At 41.5% G+C, this 24,076-nt stretch overlaps 1 protein-coding gene across 1 annotated transcript in view; it reads right to left on the bottom strand.

Moving 5' to 3' along the window:
• UBE3C (ubiquitin protein ligase E3C) overlaps nt 1–24,076 on the bottom strand; it is a 114,095-nt gene that overhangs the window by 59,564 nt on the left and 30,455 nt on the right. Inside the window, exons 6-11 of the mRNA XM_082632140.1 lie at nt 16,879–17,036; nt 13,691–13,844; nt 13,056–13,276; nt 12,429–12,583; nt 9,571–9,758; nt 1,180–1,266 (exon numbers count right to left, since the gene is read on the bottom strand). Of these exons, the coding sequence (XP_082488266.1) occupies nt 1,180–1,266; nt 9,571–9,758; nt 12,429–12,583; nt 13,056–13,276; nt 13,691–13,844; nt 16,879–17,036 (963 nt within the window). The remainder of the gene's footprint in view (nt 1–1,179; nt 1,267–9,570; nt 9,759–12,428; nt 12,584–13,055; nt 13,277–13,690; nt 13,845–16,878; nt 17,037–24,076) is intronic.

Raw genomic sequence — 24,076 nt, 5'->3', positions numbered from 1 at the left:
ATGCAGGGGACACGGGCTCGAGCCCTGGTCCGGGAAGATCCCACATGCCGTGGAGCAACTAAGCCCGTGCGCCACAACTACTGAGCCTGCGTGCCTAGAGCCCATGCTCTGCAACAAGAGAAGCCACCGCAATGAGAAGCCCGCGCACCGCAACGAAGAGTAGCCCCCGCTCGCCACAACTAGAGAAAGCCCGCGCACAGCAACAAAGACCCAACGCAGCCAAAATTAAATAAATAAATAATATTATATATATATATATATATATATATATACACACATAAAAACGGAAACCCTCCTCTTTCCGAAGGCTTGCCCTAAAACAAAGAAGTGCTTTCCTTCCCAGGACAGGCTGGCTCGCGGCTGCAGGCAATACATACAGTGCTGGCTGTGATCTCCACCGCGTGCAAGTGCACTTTAGAAGCTGAGTCTCCAGTGAACTGAGTTACACACTTCTTTTCACACTACAGTACAGAAGAATTGGCTCAGACCCCAGACAGAGGAGAAATTCATCATGGTAATGGCCTCCGTCCATTTACCGTGAAGGATTTTTGAATATTAAATTCTCTATATATTATGCATTCAATAAATATGTATATTAAAGATTCTAGCTTTCAAGTTACACGATTCACATAAAAAATCAAATTTCAACAAAAAGGTTTAGAAACCAATTTCTACAATACTTTATATGTTTTAATGTTTGTAATGGTGGTAAGTTTGCTTCAAATCTATATTTTCACTATCAAAAGCAGAGAAAAGACATATGAAGCAAAGAAATTTCAAGTTTCTGATTTTTAAAACATGACTAGTTTTGTTTTTGTTTTTGTTTTTTTGGCTGTGCCACGCAGCATGAGGGATCTTAGCTCCCAACCAGGGACTGAACCCATACCACCTGCAGAGGAGTCTTCACCGCTGGGCCATCAGGGAAGTCCTGACTAGGATTTTTAAAACAAATTTACCCTCAGATAAAGCCATACTCTTAATAATATACACAGATAAACAACTGTAAAGTTAGGCATTAATTTTTTCACTTTGTGAAATTGAGACCATCTAGAATTTTTCTTCTAATATGGAACAAGCTAAGTATAAGTAGTACTTAAAAATACCTTCTTACAGTGCTTTTTATTAGATCGCCACTTTCCATGTCCTTAAGTTCAATTTCTAAGTCTGTATAACACATACCCTGTGATCATCCGTGTTGTCATAGAAGATATGAGAAACCAAAGGTGTCTCAGAAACCTGGCATTGAAGGCTAAACTGTAGAGAAGCCTAAAAAGGAACAGGGGAAATAAGAAAGAGTTAGCAAATATTCATTCAATATACTTCTTCAAAAAGAAGAAAGCTATAAACTGAAGATAATGTACAATTTAGAAAACATCTGTAATAACACCACAAATCACTTCCTTCCTACAGCAGGCTGCTTAAGGAGTACAAATGAGAACTAGTCCGTGCACCCCAACTGTGAGAGCCACTGTCTACTATTACGGAGCTAAGCTGGCCCTGAGCTGTGCCTATGAGACCAACCCCAAAGAGAACCGGACGGGCCGTTTTAAAGCACAAGTTGAGTTTGCTGCCCCTCTGAGTACGTATCATAACATATTACTACGTCACAATATTATGTATTATTAATATTATTACTACCAATACACATTAAAATTTTAAAAATATTTTAATTATATTTATATTTAATAATTTAAAAAATATTTTAATATTTAACTGATTTTAACATCCCCCCTTTAAAACAAACACATAAAAATGTGTTAATGGGCTTCCCTGGTGGCGCAGTGGTTGAGAGTCCGCCTGCCGATGCAGGGGACGTGGGTTCGTGCCCTGGTCTGGGAAGATCCCACATGCCGTGGAGCGGCTGGGCCCGTGAGCCATGGCCGCTGAGCCTGCACGTCCAGAGCCTGTGCTCCGCAACGGGAGAGGCCACAACAGTGAGAGGCCCGCGTACCGCCAAAAAAAAAAAAAAAGTGTTAATGTTAACATCTCAAAACTAATTTAAATCTAAAAATATATTTTAAAGGCTTTAAAAACCCCTCCTGTATAATATCAATTTGATTAAAAAGGCTAAGGAACTTTGTGGGTAACCAGTTTAACTTTAAATTATCTTTACTTAGTATACTGCATTTTTGTAATAGGATATAATTTTCAGTCACAAAGTTATAATCAGGAGAAAAAACCTGCATAAAACATCTTACACTCTTTTTAAAAGAGGGTACTATCTAGTATAATTTTAGAAGGGCAGGAGTCAAAAATCAAATTTCAAACTTATGAGACTAAATCACAGTAAAAATGGTTTAGGATGGTAGGAAAATACGGTTTTAAGAAAGGGATGTGATCTTACTTTAGAACCATCTCAGAAGAACAAGAAGGTAGAAGAGCAAAGACAAAGCTGGTTAGCAAGCAGAACTAAAGAGCAAAAAGCTTTCACTGTGGTATTAGAGAATGCACAAGGAATGACCCTGGAAGGAAAACTTGACGATGGAAGTATTCTGAGGACAGAATTCCGTATTTTTAATACCCATATATCATCCAGTCCTATCTACTTTTTATGGGATGCCGAAATTAACACTGGATCACTGGATTTTCAGGGGAAAGACCTTTGAGACGGTGTCTGACCCCCAAAGTTGTCAAGTCAGCTTATGACGGAGCAAGTAGCAGCCCCCAGGCTCCTGAGGAGCTAGAAGAGAGCTCCTCTATCTCCTCAACAGCGCGACCACCAGCCGTGGGGTCTCCTGAGACCACCCCCAGGTCCCTTCTTGAGAAATGGCCATTAACAGTAACTGGACGATCTGACTAAATAAAAGCACTATGCAGTGTGTATCCACAATTCTCTATGGAGTTAATTACCAGTTACTGTTCACTGTACTGAGTATAATACAAAATATTTTAATAGACTAAATTTTGCAAAAAGTGTATTAATTTAAATGCCCATAGTGGAAGAGAAAGGAATAGGGTTTAGATAAATAAGTCACTCTTCAATATAAAAGTCTCAAATTTAATTGCTTATTTTCCTGCATTCAATCAAAAACACCAGATACATTCTTCAGCATTAGCAATTTCTGAGTCTACAACAGGGATTATGGAGTACTGGTTTTTAAAAATCCAATCCAATTTTAGTGTGGTGCATTTTGAGATGTTCAAATGGCATTAAAAGCATAATCATTTAAAAAATAGTGGAAGCATAAAAGAATATGTAAAATTTACCTAGAATCATGAATCTTAGGCTAGAAAGAATCTATTAGATCACCTAACCCAACCACTCTTCAAGTGTCATGTAGACCAAAAGCAACCTGTTTTTATGAGAAAACGAGGGGACTGTGCTACATCAACTCTAAGGTCTTTTCCAGCTTGAAAATATGATGATTCTACAAAAGTGAGTTATGCTTGTCACAAGTACATACTTAATAAATGATAACAACACTATACTAATTCATTAGGTTGAGAAATTAAAACAAAAATTATTGGAATAACAAAAAATGGTAAGAACACAATAAATCATAGGAGATCAATTAAATAAACCATGGAAAACAGAATAAAAACAAAGCTATAAAAAACAGGAACTGTCAACATGAAGGAATTCTAGAAGGTAATATCTGCTTGCCTTCTTTCCCTTTAATCAAGGAATTAAGGTCTTTTAAAAGAGTGTACTATCTAGTATAATTTTACTGACACGATTTCTCAAATGTGTGTTAAATATAAATACTAACACTTGGCACCTCAGAGGTCTGAGGAACAATGTGCTGTAAGTAGGTGCTTCCTTTGCTCTTTTTTCTAAACAACAGCAACACAAGGGAAAAGATCTTTAGCAACATTTCATCCCATCTTCCCCAAAATAATCAGTTAATACCCTGGAATAAATCATCCAGACACGGTGGACAGATGTAAACAAAAATGGGTTCTCCCAATACATTCTCTTACAACACAGTTTTTCACCTACAATTGTAACTAACATCTTTCCACATGAATATGTATACATATTTGTGAAACATCATTTTAATGGCTACACATTTCAAAAGTTATATTTCAAGTTAATTTTTTTCAAGTTAATTTTGAAACAACTACAGTTCCTAAATTAATCACTCAATAGGCAATAATAAAACAAATTATTAAACCTTTTTTATAAATTAATAAAGGTTGTTTGGGACTTTACTGCTAAAAGGTAAGGAAGTGAAGTATTCTTTACATATATTGGGATATATTAAAAATTACCCATTAAGCTTTATTTAGCTGAGACAACCCTATGAGTTAATTGGTAAAGGACTATTCAAGTGATTAAAGAGAACACAGTGGAAGACTCCCGCTCACACACAGGCAGTGAAGGTCATGACAGCAAGGCATTCTCAGAGACTTCCTCTGGATGTAAAGGTGTCACAGGTAAGAGAAATATGACCTCAAGTCACCCACCCAAAGACCATTCTGCTCTTGCCACACACAAGTGCAAATGTGATACTTTGTGTTTTCCTGCTGAAAGTATCACTTTTTTGGCAAAAGCAATATTAAAATACACATATAAATTTCACCTGTGAATAATGCAAGACTAGAAATAAGCTCCAAATTACCTTACTGATAATAAAAATTTTAAGATGTATTTCAGCTTGAAGCAACCTAAAACATATTTTCTTCATAAACTAGGAACTAAGAGCTGAAGATAAGCTTCATACATACAGCTGTGTTAAACTAACATCCCAGTGCTGAAACCATGACCAGGGTAAACAGACAGTTCCCTTTCCCCTGATAATTAATTTTCTTTAATTTTAAGATGAACCGATTCAAAAAATGTACCTTCCCTCATATTAGTTTAAATTAAAATGGGAGAAAGCAGCATTCATTACCTTAGATGCCTTCCTTGATATTCCCTTCCCTTTTATTTCTTTCAAGAAAACTTTAAAAAAAATTTAAATGCCTTTGTGTATGCTTTTTCCAAGTTCACTCGTATTTCCTGTGAATTGTCATCCTCAAATGTTTAGAAAATTCTTAAAGTTTCAAAACTCACTACAAATTATATTCCTAAATTTGACTAAAGTAGGCCTACTTTATTAATTTGATGCCTCTAACAATAACTATTGCCAATTCATTTATAATCTATATATGATTTCAAGATAGGCAATAATAAAATCATTGTGTTGAAATGTCAAATAGCTCACAAATTTTATCTGACCTTCGTAAGAATGCAAATTATAACAATAATCAATAGCTGCTTCAATCTATTGTTTATACCAAAAATATCATTGATAATAAAAGCAAGCATGAAACCATAGGCAAAAATAATAATAATTGTTTCTCTGTAGGTACGTTCTCAGTATTTTTTCTAAAATACTATAAAAATTTGTTCACAAAAACATGAACAGTATATAGTACTCCTGCACAATCATTCTATCTCAAATTATTAAAGATATGAACTTACAAATCAAGAGGTAAGGGGGTACCCATTATCACATTTACTTAATAGTGCTTAGAAAACAGATGAGGAAACAGCTATACGCTCCCAGGGCACACAATTGTTCCAATCACAATGATTAATAACACAAGACACAATTAAGCTGGCTCATTCTATTAATTTTTGGTAGAAAAAGCAAGCACCTGATACAATAAAACTGATTCTGATGGCTTATGAGGTATGAACAAGGGAACTAGAGGAAAACTGTAACACCAACCTTTCTGATCCTTAAAACACTACCTTTAAAATTCCATTTTCAAGTCTCTAGATGTTAATGAAACAAAAAAGCCAAGCCCCAATGAATACGCTCCTCCACCCGCCTTAAGTATAAACCCAAACTCCTTAAAATCAACTTTTAAGGGAGTACCTACCATAAAATGAAAATTTCACTATAAGCTGTAATTACAGGCGAAATCTCAGGATATAAAGGGTTTCTGAAAGATGATAACCTTTGCATGACTCTAAGAGACAATTCAGCCAAGAAAAGACAAGGAGGAGGGCAGAGGCATTTTGGACAGACACTACCACAGGCAAAAGGAGAGAGGCATGAAATACCCTGGAGGCATAAAAAATAGCAAGAAAATGAAAGTAATGAAGCGTGGCTGGGGCAAAAAGCCCTAATTTTATGGCTAGAAATGGAGTCAGAGGGGTAACCAGACACTGGAATAGGAGAGGGCACCGCACTGCACTAGGCAGAGATGCGAGTGCTGTCCTGAGCCAAAGGGATTCAGTGCTAGACGTTCAAGCAAGAGGATGAAATAATGTGGGTTGTATATCTGACAATTCAGTCTGGCAACACAACACAAAGTACGCAGCACTCACATACCATGGTGACAATGCACACAGGGAACTACGGAGAGAGCCTAAACTCTCAGGCAACACTGTCCACCAGAACTTTCTGTGATGGTGGAACTGGTCTACACTGTGCTATCCAATGTGGCAGCCACAAGCCACACATGACTACTGAGCACTTGAAATGTGGCTGGTGTGACTGAGGAACTGCGTTTGTACATTTTTTTTTTAAATTAGTTTCTGCTTTATAACAAAGTGAATCAGTCATACATATACATCTGTTCCCCCATCCCTTCCCTCCTGCGTCTCCCTCCCTCCCACCCTCCCTATCCCACCCCTCCAGGCCGTCACAAAGCACCGAGCTGATCTCCCTGTGCTATGCAGCTGCTTCCCACTAGCTATCTACCTTACGTTTGGTAGTGAATATATGTCCATGCCTCTCTTTCACTTTGTCACAGCTTACCCTGCCCCCTCCCCATATCCTCAAGTCCATTCTCAAGTAGGTCTGTGTCTTTATTCCTGTCTTACCCCTAGGTTCTTCATGACATTGTTTTTCCTTAAATTCCATATATATGTGTACTTTTATGTAATTTTAATTAATTTAAAGTGAAGTGGCCACGTTTCACTAGTGGCGGCCCTACAGGACACTGCAGCCCCAGCGTGACCCCCAGGTTTAGGGGGAAAATGCTGAGTTCAATCTCAGGCAGCAGGAAGGGAGCGTGAGGACGGCCCCTGCTAGTAAGTGGCTGAACGGAAGTCTGGAGCTCCGGAAAGCAGGTGAAGCCGCCTGTGTGGTCAAGATCACCCAGAGAATCCACCAAGCAGAAAGGAACTAAGGAACTGAACAGGAAGAGAAGTCTAAGGTTTAGGAAACACTGTAACAGAGACAAAGAAGAACCCACAGAAAGCACTGAGAAGGAGAAGCCTGCGATGACAGGGAAATTCTCGAGAATCCAGTGGCTTAAGCAAAAGGGCTTCAAGAAGAGGGACGAGGACGAGGAGGGGCAGACAGGCGCAGGGTCACTGGCAGCAGCAGGAGGCCCCCAGGGGACCGGGCGGCAGCGGGCAGCGAGCGAGGCCCTCGTCCAGCACAGACAACACTTCCCAACAGCACGGATCCGCCCAACACAACACCAGAGCCCTGCCCGCTAAGCCTGATTCCGAGTCAGCCAGGGGTAAAGCTGAGCGCCTGCCGACAGGCTGTCCTCAAGGGTCTACTTAAATATCCCACTTTCTAGGCTTAGTTCTCTAGATACTGAGATAGTGCCTGCCTTTTTCTCCCCTCCCACAATACAACCAGTTAATATTTATTCATATTTAAAATTAGTGAGTATGAATTTTAAATCCAAAAATTTATTCAGATTTCCAAGTTCAATGGTAAGATTTACAAATTTTCTTTCATAAAAGGAGATGGCAGTCCATTACTCAACTTTTAAAAATTAAAATAATTCACATAATCCAAAGCTCAAACCATATTAAAAAGTACATGGTTCGGGGCCTCCCTGGTGGCGCAGTGGTTGAGAGTCCGCCTGCCGATGCAGGGGATACGGGTTCGTGCCCCGGTCTGGGAGGATCCCATATGCGGCGGAGCGGCTGGGCCTGTGAGCCGTGGCCGCTGGGCCTGCGCGTCCGGAGCCTGTGCTCCGCAACGGGAGGGGCCACAACAGTGAGAGGCCCGCATACCGCAAAAAGAAAAAAAAAAAAAAAAAAAAAAAAAAAAAAAAAAAAAGTACATGGTTCAAGGTCCACCCTCTCCTCCTCCCTCAGCCTCCCCAGCAGAACCAGACGTGAGAGAAATCGCTTCTATGAATTTCTTGTGAACGCTTCCAAGTTTCTTTATGCAAATGCAAATACACATTCTTACTTTTTCCACCTTTCAGACACAAAAGACAGTTATTCATTGCTCTATATCTTCCTTTTTTTTTACTTAAAAATATCTTAGAAATCTTTCCATTATCAATGTAGGAAGGGCCTCCAAATTCCTTTATACATCCTGACAATCAATGTTAAACAGAAATTAAAACCTCAAATCCCAACCCTGAAAATAAGAGGGACTAATATGAGCCTGGGAAGAGCTGAGAGTGTGTTATCAGCCTAGGAATTTACTAATCATCTTTTAAATACCTTAAAAAAAAGTTGCAAGTAGTTAAAATCTACAACAGTTAAAATAAGCCTATTTGCTCTTTTATGAGCTATGAAAAACATTCTGAATACTCAAAACCTAATATATTTAGGCCATAAATAAAATTCCTGGAGTGCTTTCTTAGAGGAAATAGGTGCTGTACTCATAAAATCAAGGCTGCATATAAAGCTCCTTTACCATTAAACACCTTCTGGAAGCGGTTCACCGGTAAACCCCAGACCAGGGCAGCGATGCATCAAACCCAGTCATTACTACCCAAAGCAATGGACTTTGTGCTCCAATAAAAGCAAGGGGCCTAGTTCAGCTGCAAGATCCTCAGATCTCACATCCTGCTCTGACGCAATTAGCCCACAGAGAACTAATCACCTAATCCCGGGCTCGCAGTTTCCCTGGCATCTTGCTGCGTCCGACACTAATAAACACCAGTGAGCTAGGACAGCACCTAATTAGTTGGCTGCATTAGTGTTTACAAGGCAGCTGCAGGTGATGAGTTCCCTGCATACAGCTCATTTCAAAGAACGCTTTCCTAGCAAAAGAAACAGCTCTTTTCATGTTACGGGATAGCATTTTACAAACAGAGGGGACTCTGTCTGGTCACACAGGACTCAGGCACCCACGCGCCTCACAGAGGGTGGCCCCTCAGTTCCTAGTGGAACCACTACACTCGGTCTCACTGCGCTCCTCTGAGCATTGTTCTGTTAAATTCTAGGAAACTGCTCAGCTATCACTCAAAATAGAGGGAAAAGATATCAATAGTTTAAGGTTACTGTCACCTTCATCAGCCACATTTAAATTCCTATGTTTCTTGTCCCTCTCAAAAGTTCATTTCAAAGTTTTGAAGAACAAAAGTTTTTCAGGTACCAAAGTGAACTGTCAAGGGCACTCTGACAAAAAGAGTGCTATGAAAAAGCCTAGAGAGACAAGTAACATGTTGGTTCTACCATCCAGGCACGAGCCAGACTTTCTAAAGGGGTGGCCAGGACTAAGCTCCCCTCACCCCAGACAGCACACAAGAGGAGCTTCCTGGATTGGCTAACATGTCAAAGGCCAGGGAAAGGACTTAAACAGTATTCGCTGGTTTAGAAAAGAAGAACAAACAAACTTTCATTTTCCATGACCCTGGCTGGAGGGAGCGGATGGCCAGCAGAGGGAGGAGAGCCCGCGGGACCGAGGCACCCACGCCCAGGAGACTTGCCTGGCCTTGGGTACCATGACTCGGTGCTGCACCATGAGTGTATGGCAGATGGCCGCCATCAGCGTGAAGGCCTCCTCGCTGGCTGAGTCCCTCCAGACCAGGTTTAACAGGGTGTTGGTCTGCTGTTTCGTATCCAACTTTTTCAGACATTCCTCGGTTATGTACGGTACTGACAGTCTACCATCCTCCTAAAACACACCAGATGGGTTAGTCTGAGTTAACCATGTTCTATTAGAACTCAGCTCAACACTACAAAGATAATGTAACATCTTATTTTCCTTCAACTGAAAATATAAGAAAGGCGTTACCTAAAAATTATCCACATCACAACGAACATATCAATATCTCTACCAAGTCACCTGTTAAAGTAAGTTGAAATCCTCTGGAGATCCAAAGTCATTATCTATGGTAGGTACCAATTTTGCCCAGTATAGCAACACAGGAACTGTGAACACTCAGTTTTGCTTACTAATGTGACAATATTTTTAGCCCTTACATTTTAAGAAAAATTTATTTCATATTTTTCAGATTGCATTATACTAAGCATACATGTGTGAAAATGTATTACCATCTGATAAAATTTTCATTTTAAATTATCTGAGATACCACAGTTTAAGCAAAATAGTCAGAATATTCAAGAACTTAAAAAACATCAAATGAAATACATAAACCTGTTATTTTACAGCTTAACTTCTCTAGAATATCTGATTCACTGACTAAAAGCTGAGCTAATACTCGATGCAGTTTACCTATTTGGGATATTAACCAAAGATATATACTTTTTTCATATATGTACATATATATGAGTATATAAAAATTACTATATATACAACACTGGGTATCACTGACTGTACTGTTTGGAAACCTGGATGAATATAATTTATGTAACTTGTAACAATCTACCAAATAAAACACTGTATTAGAGATGTATCTAATATATATATATATATATATATATATATATATATATATATATATCTTCACTAAAGATACAAATCGCATTTTGTATAGGCACACCTTGGAGATACTGCAGGTTTGGTTCCAGACCACAATAAAGCAAACATCGAAATAAAGTAATTCACATGAATTTCTTGGTTTCCCAGTGCATATGAAAGTTATGTTTATACTCTGTCATAGCCTATTAAATACATAATGCAATAGCATTACGTCTTTAAAAAAAAACAATGTACATACCTTAATTTAAAAATGCCTTATTGCTAAAAAATGCTAACCATCACCTGACAACAAAGAACTGCCAAAAACCTTCAATGTGTAAAAAATGGAACATCTGAGAAGTGCAATAAAATGAGGTATGCCTATACAAATAAAATTTAAATTTCACAGATTCTCTTGAAGGTTAAGTATTAACAAACTGTCTTCTAAAAACAGAAGTTTTATCTACATTTCATCTACAGGATCCCACTTCTTTTTTTGACCATACAATAAAATTCATACTTTTTGGTGTGCAGTTCTGAGTTTTGACAGATGCAAGAGTTCCAGCACCCACCAAAACTCTGTTTTGTCTCTTTGTAATCAACCCTGCCCTGGTCTAAGCCCTGGCAACCACTCACCTGTTTCCCCCTGTCCTCCTGTTATGGCTTTTTCATCTCTGCTAAGGGAGCCTCTGTGCCCTTTCACTCGACCCCCGCAACTCCCACCCCACACAGCACAAGTCACTCTCAAGTGTACTGCTCCTGGGACTAGACTTGGCATTAACCAAAGAGATATTTCCTAACCAAAAAATATATATATCTAAAACCTAGTCCAGCCACACCTCAAGCCATTTCCATTGTGTAATTAAGAGAAAAAGACGTCAGTGGCAGACAAATTGTGTGTAAAAGTGACATAAAGCTTTTTATTCCTTGAAAATGAACAGTAAACAACGCTCGGTGAGAAGTGGGAGATAATATGTGACACTGTTCGTAAAATGAATTTAAAAACCAATCATAGTATTTATCATCTATAAAATTTGCGAAAATTGACAAAAGACGTTGTGTGCTGTTCACAAGACAGGGTAAGAAGAAAGTTAACCTTATTTTTTCTTTTAGGGGCTGAGGAGAAGGAGGAAAGGGACTGACTGTTAATGGATTTGGGGTTTCTTTGTGGAGTGATGAAGATGCTCTAAAATTAGATCGTGGTGATGGCTGCACAGTTAGGTTACTATACTGAAAAGTCAATGAATTGTGTATTACTCTAAAAGGGTGAATTTTGGAACTTCCCTGGCAGCCCAGTGGTTAGGACTCTGCAATTCCACTGCAGGGGGCACGGGTTCAATTCCTGGTTGGGGAACTAAGATGCCACATGCCGTGCAGCCAAAAAAAAAGACACAATATTTTTTAAAATAGATAAAAGTAAAAATATATTTAAAAAAATAAAAGGGTAAATTTTATGGTGAAGTGTATCTCAATAAAGTTATTTTAAAAAAATTCTTTAAAAAAAGAAAAAGTAGAAGAGTGCCCGACACACAGTAAGTGCGCTTCCTGAGAACTAGCAGCTTAACCTTTTAACCCAATCATTTCACTCCTAGGAACTGTTTCCTAAGTAATGATTAAACTAATATACAGGATGACCCTATTTCACATTAAAAAACCAAACACAAAACTATGTATCTCCACATAACCTTGTACAGACATTCAGGAAAAGGTATGGAAGAACTCGTGTCCAATCACGAGGACGGCTCTCTCTGGGGAAGGGCACAATGGCAGTGCAGGTGGGGGCCCTTATCTCTACAGCTGAAGGCTTTACAATAAGACCGTCTTGATGTATTACTTATATAATTAGAAATAGGATGGACACAAGCTTTGGACTTCCGACGTCACATGAAGCTGGGCTCGGACGCACAGGACCCGGGAGCTTACTGGAGAACTTGTCTGCGTGTCTGTCTCTCCACTCTCGTCTTCAGAGTCACTGGCTGAATCCTGACAGCTTGGGTTGGCAGGTGAAACCGGCAACTGAGAAAGGAGGGTCTGGAGGACTCTCAAATACACTAGCAGCCCTTCCTCAGAGACGGCCCCTTGTAAAACAATCAGTTACAACCGTTAACTAAGAGGGATCAAAAGGAAACTGGGAAACTCAGGTTAACATGTTTCCTGTACTCAGGGAGGCATTTCTGACTAGGACTTATATAGATGTGCGCATCAAAACATACTAGAGGAGGTACCAAAATTCTACCACAGGCACATAGCAGTTTAGCATAAACGGGGAAAACATCCCCGCACTCCCAGGAGTTCTCCCATTCAACTCTAAAGTTCTTTTTAATCTGTGTGGCCTTATAATATGTATTTAAAGCAGACTTTTTCACTGTGCCTAGAAACCTTCCCCAGGGACACTGCCCAGGCCACAGTCCTTCAGCAAATACACCCTTCCAGAAATCCCTACCCCAGAGGCCACCTCGACAACGGGATACCCGCCACCACACCCCCTGCTCTTATGCGCTAATACCACCTCTGTGTGAGTTCGCGTAACACACATCTTGCACTTCATACCCAAATAATTTTCGCCAACAGTTAAAACAAAGTAGAAGAGCCACGGCGCTCCACCACCGGTCTTGGAGCGTGGACCCTCTATGGACAACAGTGCATTCAGGAAGGGCTCATAGGGGAAGACGGTCTGCACGTCGGCCAAGGCAGGAATGACAAAGTGGAAGACCTGCTCCGTGAAGGGGGCTGCCAGGACCTCCTTCGTGAAGGCTGTGAAAACCTGTTGCCTTAAAAGGAAAAATGGAAGCTTTTAATAAAACCAAAACACACTGTTCACACAATCATTGATTCAAATCACTGGTCAGAAAATATCTTCCTAATCAATGTTAAGCTTTCAGTATCAACTAGATTACCCTGAACTTAATGTTGTGTCCTTCCTATAAAAAAAACTCTGCCATGTTTTTGCCAACTTTTGATAGCTACTAGAAAGCAAGAAAATAACCAGGTCATCAGAATTATAAATTTATGTTAGGGTGCAGGACAGATAGAAAAAGTACATTTTTCTTTAAACTGAGTCATACTAACAAAGCAAAAATTTGACTTTCAAGGCTATATTTAATAGAGCATCCTATGTCAAAGTTATTGTTGGATACATAGCATCTTGAGAAATTACAAAATCAATAAATTGATTCCATTCTCACCTTGCACCTTCTGGACAGGAGTTGTAAGTAAAGTGCAATGGTTTTAAAACATTCTCTAGCAAAATTTTTGCTATAGGAACTCGAGATAAATCAGAATATTCAATACTTGATGGAAGCTTGCTGTTAATTAACAAATAGAGAGATCTATAATACCCTGAAAGAAAAGAAAAACATATTTATAATTTGTATCAATTCATACCTTTTCTTATAAGGAGGGGAAAAAAAAACCTGTCAATTTTTAAATGCTTTTTATAAATCTCCACAGGTACAACTTCAAGCTAATTTTTCTTCAAGTTTTTATTAAGAAAACCTTTAGGCACCCATGTAGCTTGAAGTGATGCATAAAGTCCACGTACCCACTACCCAGCACCAACAATTAACAACTACAGCCAGTCATCTATGCCTCCACTCATTTGGAAGCAAATCCAAGATATAATTATCTCAGTATATCATCAAAGGACTTTATCTTTCTTAAAATTACCATCATCACAGCTAAAATAAATTAGTAATAATTCCTCAATATCACAAATACCTATCAGTGTTCAAGTCTCCAATTGACTCATGTTATAAATTTTATTTAACTAGTTTGCTTGCATCAGGATCCAAGTAAATCCCATACATTGTGATTTTTTAAATCTGTCTCTTAAGCATCCTTCAAGTAATTAAGTCATTTTGTGGTTTTTTAAACAATATCATGCTGAACCCAGGACTTTAACCCCTGGGTAGACTTCCGTCCACTGCAGCTGTTCTACTTGCTGATACTCCTGACCATCATCATACTGCTGACAGGGTGCAGTCAGGTGAGCATCGCTGCTTCCTGACGGGACAAGATGGCCCGGTCTCACCTTCTCATCTCCCAATCAGGACCAGGGACTCTTAAATCCATTTTAAAGGAAAGGATGCCTCTGGAGTCCACAATGTGGGCGCTGAGGGATTCACATGTTTTAAAGACGACCTCTATGAAGCAGAAACACCTGGCATGGCCTTTCTAAGCTGCTGATGGGCTTTCTAGGGGTACGGTGAACATAACTCTGCCGCCACTAACAGCTCAGGGCACGCAGTCCTAGAGAAGTGTGTGCCCGCTTCTTGCACGGCAGTAAGAGCATCTTTGGGCGCAGTCTGCAGGCACCCGTTGCTGTACGCTCACGCGAACACACTCTCCACCTGCTTGGTCTGCTCCCTCCAGCTCTGCACCTGACTTTTGGTCGCTGAATGCATCACCTGACCTACTCTGCCACCACCCCAGCTCTAACCTCACACACACTGATCACCAGCGACGCACAACAAGAAAGCCTGAGAGCTCTTCTGCTACAAAACTGAAAAGATGTAAATACATCAAGAAAGATTTTTTAAGTAGCGTATTATTAATATATTAACACGAATATGTGTACATTGACAGCATGAAGAGAGCATTAAGTAGTTTAGCTGCAACTGTTAAAAAGCTTCACATTAAGTCAACATACGGTGCACAATAACACCACGACCAGTAAACGAACGCGATGTTACAACGTTACAGACTAGTCACGGCAGGAAGTAATTTGTCGAACAGATGGAACATGGCTACACCACAGGCACTGGCAGGCAGCACCTTCTGTGTAAGAGTCTGAAGCATCTCTTAGTTCAAGGTAAGGTTTAAAATAATGCATACTTCTCAGTTATCATCGTTACACTTCTGAAAGCAAGAAGAGTAAAAATTCTCATCGAATGCTTAGTCTTCTTTTTTTAAAGATGATGTTGGGGGTAGGAGGTTAGTAACTTATTTTCTTTATTTTTGCTGTGTTGGGTCTTCGTTTCTGTGCGAGGGCTTTCTCCAGCTGTGGCAAGCGGGGGCCACTCTTCATCGCGGTGCGCGGGCCTCTCACTATCGCGGCCTCTCTTGTTGCGGAGCACAGGCTCCAGACGCGCAGGCTCAGTAGTTGTGGCTCACGGGCCTAGTTGCTCCGCGGCATGTGGGATCTTCCCAGACCAGGGCTCGAACCCGTGTCCCCTGCATCAGCAGGCAGATTCTCAACCACTGCGCCACCAGGGAAGACCTGAACGCTTAGTCTTAAGTCAATATATATAATAATACATCAATTAATACAGTGGACCATCTACAACTGCCATTAATTTGCTTTTTAAAAGATCAAATTCCACAAATTTCAGTTTACTTTTAATTAACTCAGTAGTTTCCCTAATTTTTCAACGAACTAAGTAGGGTTTCTTTTTTTTTTTAAACCTAAGCCAAACAGTAAGGTTGGATGTATAAGAATTTCATTTCTACAGTTTTAATCCTGAGAATTAGCTAGATTTAACCCATCAACAGATTAGTCCATTTCAAAAAAACAAAAGCAAAATTATTTATGTTTTTATCAGTAACTGCTGCTTTCTAGAACACCCTACAGCTCCTTCTGACTCATAGCATACCCATTCTAACGTTAGTGCTCCTGAAGTCCAGGAGCCCTGCAGCATCTGAGTTTTCCACCTGTGAGAACACCGGGAGTCAGGTTTTTGTTGTTGTTGTCCTTGCTGGCCACACCACGCAGCTTGTGGGACCTCAGTTCCCCAACCAGGGACTGAACCAGGGCCCACGGCAGTGAAAGCACCGAGTCCTAACCACTAGGTCACCAGGGAATTCCCTGGGAGTCAGATTTTTTACTTTATGTTACTTAATTAACATAGAAGTTTTAAAAGTCATATGCACTTCATAGTCTTTCTGCCAGCAACACTAACACGTTCTCAGAGGCATTTCAGATCTAGGTTATTATACCTGACAGAATGCAGTCACTTTAAGACGTGTGTCACCGAGTTAATAAGAAAATTCAAATAAACTGAGCACCTTCCTCTCCTCTACTGAACTACTGTGATTCCTGGGACAGGCTCTTCCCTGGTGGGTGCGGCACTGTGTTTGCCGCGTGACTGTGCCCACCACCCGGGCCGCGGCACTCAGCCAGGGCAGCCAGGCCTGCACTGCGGGCCCAGAGCACCTGGAACAACTTCTGAAAGCAGACACTAACTTACTTCATTTTCAAGCAACAGGAAAAGTGAGGTAAAGATATCAGACACATTTCCAAATTTTGCGGGTGGGTAGAGACAAGGACAGATGTTAGAATCTGTGATTCACACAACGCTTCCCACCCCGAAAGGTGCCCTGGCTGGTGCCGACTGCTCACGACCACGCCACCCCCAGTTCTTATACACTGACTTACCATTCTGAATCATGTAGTGCAAAATTTGTTCAATCACAGACACCACATAGCTAGCATCTTGTAAAACAGGCAAATAGGTGTTCTCAGAGGAAAACACCTCAAGCATTCTCATTGGAAGTGCAACATTCAAACTGTCATCATTACAGTTCTGCAGTAACCTGTAAAAACGAAAAAAAAAAGTATTCACATACTTACTAGATGGCAAGTGTCACCGAAAGTTTCGTCAAATTCTTCTCTTCGCTATGATAAGTGTTTGAGCTGTTCTGTTCTAGCACTAAAATATCCCTGAAAACAGACGTGACTCCAAGACAGACAGGAAATAACCAAGCATCGTGTCACTGACACTTTTATTGAGTCCTTATTATGTGCCAAATAGAATGATGGCGCCCGGTTTAGAGAGGAAAAATGCACCATCAGAGACGGAGAAACAGACAAGGAAAATCAAAGATCACCAATGCCGTGTGGGGAGGGTATGATCCACTGACCTACGCTACATCTAATCCAACTCAGATGAGGATCTTTCCACAAGTGCCTGCAAGACTTTCCATGCCCACAATATCCCCCAAGAACACTTAGTATATTTCTGATCCTAAGTCGTCTAGCATTTTGACTAAAGACTCCCTTCTTACTATGAGAATTATAGGTAGAAAGGAAGGCTTAGCTGTCACAAAACTAAGTCTTACTTAAAAACAGAGAATGTCTTTTTTTATTTACATCTTTATTGGAGTATAATTGCTTCACAATGGTGTGTTAGTTTCTGCTGTACAACAAAGTGAAGAGCTATATGTATACATAGATCCCCTCCCTCTTTTCTTAGAATCAGCTTTATAGAGACACAATTTACACATGAAAATCTGCACTCGTTTAAAGTATGCAACGCAATGAGCTCCGACATTACCCCACAATGAGGACACAACACATCCATCCACTGCTTCCTCTCGGCCCTCTCTAGTAACTTCCTCCCTCCAACTCCCCCACCCCCAACCAATTTCTTCTGTCACAGAGACTAGTCTGCATTTTCTACTATTCTATACACGAGGAACCATACAGTATGTACACAGTAATGTCTAGATTCCTCACTCAGCATCTTTCTGAGATTCATCCAACATGTTAAAAACATGGTCCTTTTACTGCTAGTAGCATTCCACAGCATGGGAAGACCATGTTTTGGTTATGTATTATTCTGACGGACACGAGTCGTTTCCAGACTTTTCTTGTTACAAATAAAGCTGTATGAACGTTCAAGGATAGCGTGTGTGGACCTGTCTCCTGTCTCGTTTCTCTTGGGTAAATTCCTAGGTGAGGAACCACTGGGTCACATGGTAGCCGGACAGTATTTAACTTGACAAGAAACCGTCCAGTGTGAAGGGCCGTATGTGAGAGTCCCAGCTGCTCTGTACTGGTAACGCTTGGCATTAAGCCTTTTTCAAGTTTTAGCCAAGCTAACGGCTGCATTACTGAACTTTACTGTGATCTGAATTTGCATCTCTGTGATTATTTATGATGTTGAGTACCTTTTCAAGTGCTTATTGTTCATTCGTGTGTCTGCTTTTCAAAAGTGCTCCACCTTTTAAGTGGGCCCTTTGTTTCTTGAACACCCAGGTACACTGTCTGTGCCCACCCAGGCCGCACCCGCCTGGCCCTCATTCCACCGAGCCCCGGCGCCCATTTCCCCTCCCCCCGGATCCCAGATAAGCGCCCTCTCAGGTTTCCCACCTCGGTCTCCAGACCCCACTGCCTCACCCACGCCTGGCCCACGTCTCTGCCCCTGTGCAGAGCTCTTCATCGTTCACAAGTCCTCTTAAGCCCGAGCCAACCGGCCCTTCCCCACCGCTGCTCTCATCAAGGCGACCAACGGTGCTACGGCGGGGTAAACCGCCAGACTGTGAAATGGGCAGAAAAGACTGGTGGCCGGCCCAGCTCGCTCACTGTGTTACCCTCCATCCTCGCCTTCCACCAGGCTGATCTACAACTCCGTAGAGACAGAAGCTAACTTGTAGAAAACTGACAGGAATGCAAATGTTTCCCATACAGAGCGACACAAATTATTCCTGTTCCTGGCAATGCAAAAGGCTTCTGACAGAGAATATAAAATCCCTAAGGCAAATCCTTATTTGAATCAGTTGTAACATCTCACTGGTTCCCTCGTTAATTAACCAGTTAAATAAAATCACTGACACGTGTTCACAGGGAGTCCTGATTTTTACCTTTCCTGGAAAACAATACTGAGCATTACCAACTCAATGATCAACTCTCTGACTCCGTTTATGCTGGTGGCCACTTCCTGACCGCCCTCCACTTGCCCCCTCCCCCGTGCTTTCTCTACTTGGATGCCAGGGCCCTGGACTCTCCTCCTCCATCACTAGCTCCCCCTCTTCCCCACAGCATCCTGATGTCAGGGGACCCCAGGGACCAGTCTTTGGTTCTCTTTGTACACAATTCACTTAATCTCATGCATGTTTATGTTCCTTAGTGTTTAAGGAACAACTTCATCCTTCTAAATGCTTGAACCAAAAGCTGGTATGCATCCTTGGCTTTATTTTCTGAAACCCCACATCCAGTCTGTAAATCCTATGCACTCTAGGTTCCAACCAACTTCATGACACTCCCACTGCGATCACCATGGCCCAAGACACCATCATTTCTGGAATGGACCACTGCTGTCTCTTACGGATCCCCGTCTCTGCAGCACACTAGTGAGAACAGTTCTAGAAAAACATAAATTGGAGATGCACGGTGGCAGGGGCTATTCCAGATGAAAAGATTCAAGAGACATCCAAGGTTATGTGTGGTCAATTAGAGTTTATTTTTTAAAAAGAAGAAAGAAGAACAGCTATTCAATATAATTTGAAAACAGGAGAAATTTGAAAATGGACTTAGTATTAGACAAGATGACCAACCTGAGTCATTTCTAAGTATGAGTACTGCTATTACTGGGATTGCCAAACCAGACTGGTTGCCCTAGTGATAGTTAATATTATTCTCAATCATTTTTTTTTTTTTTTTTTTTTTTCTTTTTGCGGTATGCGGGCCTCTCACTGTTGTGGCCTCTCCCGTTGCGGAGCACAGGCTCCGGACGCGCAGGCCCAGCGGCCATGGCTCACGGGCCCAGCCGCTCCGCGGCATATGGGATCCTCCCAGACCGGGGCACGAACCCGTATCCCCTGCATCGGCAGGCGGACTCTCAACCACTGCGCCACCAGGGAGGCCCTCTCAATCATTTTTAAAGGTGTACTAATGAAACTCTTGTTTGCAGGAGTGTCCTTCTTTGGGGAGATGGCCACTTAAGTATTTTGGGAGTGGGAAGTCACTATGTTACTTTGAAATGATTCAGCAAAACGTTAACAGTGGTCAACAATGTTAAAAACAGTCGACTCTTGACGGCAGGCAGATGACCACTTACTGTGCCACTTTTCTACTCTTTTATGTTTGAAAATTTCGTAATAAAAACATTGTAAGAGTCAGGGAAGAAAGAAAATTCAGGTCATGTCACCCTTGGCTCAGAACTCTCCTTTGGCTTCTCTCCTCTCTCAGCATGAAAGCCAAAGTCCTAAAGAAAGTCCCTTCCAGGGCTTCCCTGGTGGTGCAGTGGTTAAGAATCCGCCTGCCAATGCAGGGAACACAGGTTCAAGCCCTGGTCCGGGAAGATCCCACATGCCACGGAGCAACTAAGCCCGTGCGTCACAACTGCTGAGCCTGCGCTGTAGAGCCCGTGAGTCACAACTACTGAAGCCCGCGTGCCTAGAGCCTGTGCTCCGCAATGAGAAGCCCGCGCAGCGCAACGAAGAGTACCCCCAGCTCGCCACAACTAGAGAAAGCCCGCGTGCACAGCAACGAAGATCCAATGCAGCCAAAAATAAATAAAAAAATAAAAGCAAGTCCCTTGCAGATCCTGGGATGTGCCCGGAGGGTCCTCCCTCTGCCTCCCCACCAGAGGCTGGCGAGACTCCAGTCCCTGCACAGCTGTCCATCCTCCCGCTCAGGGCCACCCTTCCCGCTACACTCTCTAAAGTCAAACTACACCCCCAAATTTCAACCCCCCTTTCCTCCTTTTATCCTCCTCACTACTTAACGTTTATTTCTGTCCCATAAAGACGTTCATATGTTACTTATTCTTGCTTATTCTCGGTCTCCCAGAAGACAGTCTCCAGGAGAGCAGGTCCCTTCTCTGCCTGTCACAGTCACATGCAGTGCTGAGAACTGGGCCAAGCACTTAGTAGGAAGCCCATAAACTTTTTTCATCAACCAAGTTATTAACTGATTAGCCAATCCCAGTTTTGTTCCTAATGGATGCTCACATGAGAAAAAATATAAGTAATGTCAGTATTCATTACTTTTTAAAAAAATTATCTTTATTTTCAAAATAAATTTACTGCAGTTGGTAAGCAGCTGTTTACAAACAATGCTGGCACTAAATAAAAATGACAGAAAGCGTGCACTCTGAGAGCTGTACTAGATGCCAACAATGACCCCGGTACCGTTAGATCCCTGAGCCCTCAATGATGCTTCCAGTGCCCAAGGAAAGGCAAAAAGATGCCTTTGAAGGCTGAAGGTGACCAGGAGACCCTTTTCTTTTAAGCAGAGGTGTACCCATCAGTCCAACCGCCCAGTAGAGCACTTAAATATGGGGCCTGGAAGGACCAGTCTCATCCAATATTCCTCACTTTAGAATGAAGCTGAAAACTAGATCCAGTAACTTCCGTCCTGCCCTAAGCCGGCGACACACCTAGGCAGTACCAGAATCTAGTCTCCTGGCCTCCGCTTCATTACTATACTGACCTGAGCTCCACTTATCCTCAACTCAGGTGGCATTGACTTCCGTGTTATCTGTTCATGTATTTTATACACAATGAGGCACATCATCTCTTTCACATAAAACTACTTTTCTAGCTCTGAAAAAGTTATCTTAAATTCCCATGGAGACCAAAAGAGTGGAAGAAAGCACACGTCCCCTTCTCTGGTAACTTGCCAAAGCACCTAAAGTTCAATGCCCTGCACATGGCACGTAAGATCATTCACGGGTTTATTAACATCACACACTTGAAATAAAGTTTCTAACAGATTGCTATTTTAATTTTACTTTGTTAAAACTTCATTCCTCCTCTAAAGGAACCAGCTTCCTTAGAGAAAACAGCCCCGACCTGGGGCTTTCAGGGGAGGTGTTAAATAGAGCCCAACACAGCGTGGTCCCAGAAAGCAAAGATGCCTCAAAACACTGATGGGGTTCCATCCAATAAGGGCTCCCTCTACCCAGCATTTTAAAATACATGAGGCCTGACTGAGACTCAAGGGAAAAGGAGGCAGGGTCTTCTTCAGAAATAATGCCAACGAAAAAACACTGAAGAAACAACAGAATTAGAAAAATCAGCATTTTATAAACCACGGATATAACAACTGATTCAGGCGTAGATCATCAAATGCAAAAACAAACCACTGGGTGACAAGGAAGGAAATGTACCTGCACAATACGGAGAGGAGTTTTTACCTTCACTCAGCCTCACTGAGAAGGAGCTATGTCTCAGGTGAGGCACTAAGACTCTCACAATTCTCTGCTATGAAGCATTCTTGCTGAACGTGCTTAAACTGGATCAAGTACAGCCCCATGTCAGTGGCTCTCACGGGGGCGACACTCGGCAGTGTCTGGAGACCTGTGTGACCAAGCAGGTGCCGCCTGCATCAAGTGGGTGCAGGGCAAGCATCCTGCTAAACACCCTACAACACACAGGGCCACGTGCACAACACAGAACGGTTCAGCCCCAAACGTGAAGAGGATGTGGTTGAAAAACTCTCCTCTAGAACTGACAGCCAATTTAAAGGAAAGACAGGAGACAAAGGAATAAGGGAAACAAATGGAGCCTAGGATCATCAAAACAGAGAAGGTATTTCTGAGATAACTGGGGAAATCTGAATATGGAGTGTGTATACCACATGATATTAAGAGAATTACTATTCATTTTCTTAGATGTGAACATAGCATTACGGTTATCAGAGAGTGTGCTTTCTTAGGAGAAGTACGGTGAATCGGGTGAAGCGTCATGATGTCTGCAACTTACTTTTACATGCTTTAGAAAAACAACACACTGTACGTGTGGAGAGAGAGAGAAAGCAAATGTGGCAAAATGGTAACTTTTGAATCTAGGTGGAGGATATATGGTATTCTTTCAACTTTACTGGTGTTAGAAATTTTCCAAAACAAAAAGTTGGGGAAAACAAGGAGAAATTACATTTGGATTTATCATCTATTAAAATTACTCGCTAAATGAATACCTTCGAAAGGACATTAAGTGTCCACAAACTACAACCCGTGCGCGGAACCAGCCACAGGCTGTGTGGCTCTCGGGTGAAGGGTGCTCCTGACACCTTTAAAAGCTTGTAAGGAAAAACACAGTATGTGTAAGAGAGCAAACCCTAAACTTCGTGCCATCTGGGCGTTTACAGAAAACGTTTGCTGACTCCCGCTCCAGCGAATCAATGCGTACAATGTGTTTCTCAAAGTAAAAGTTTTTCCAAGAAATAAAAGGGGTTTGAAGAAAATAAGATTTCTTGGGATTGGTGATCTTCCAGACTCTCTCTCTTCATAAAGGTTCTTCTCTACCTTTAGTCCAGCTCAGGATTCTGGAAGTCAGTTAACAAGGCCTAGCTCTGATAGTAATCCTAAATAAACCTCACTACATGCAACTTCCAGAAAATTAGCTGAAATTATATTAAAGGCTCAGAATCATTTGAAAGTTTGCTACTGTGCAGATATCAGCAATTTTGAGAAAAACAGTGAAGATGTTGATTTGTTTTCTCATTCAGGTACCACACTGCTCACATCACCTAAATGTGCCTTGTAGGCTGAATCCAGCAAAGTCATGGAAGTGACTTATTTCAAGTCCATACATAAATCACAAGAGCCTGATGAAAGGCCTGCTCTAAAGAGCCTGTATCCTAGGGTAGCGACCCTAGGAGAAAAGGATCATCCTCACAGCAGGAGTCCTTTCAGGGGGCCCATCCACTCGCTAGCAACCAGGACCCCTGATATTCCACAAGATAATTCCAGAGCCTATTTGAAAGAAAACATCATCTGGAAGGTATTTATATCTATATTTTAATTTCTACAGGGAGAATCACAGGAGTAAAAACTAATACATAGAACATTCCAGTCTCAAAAAGGAAAAAAAAGGGAAAACCACTGTCACAGACACTGAAAACCAAA

This window comes from Mesoplodon mirus, assembly GCF_964341445.2.
Source record: "Mesoplodon mirus genome assembly, chromosome: 9".
NCBI lineage: Eukaryota > Metazoa > Chordata > Mammalia > Artiodactyla > Ziphiidae > Mesoplodon > Mesoplodon mirus.
Note: the sequence above shows the minus strand (reverse complement) of the source record. Positions and strands in the feature narration are given on the sequence as shown.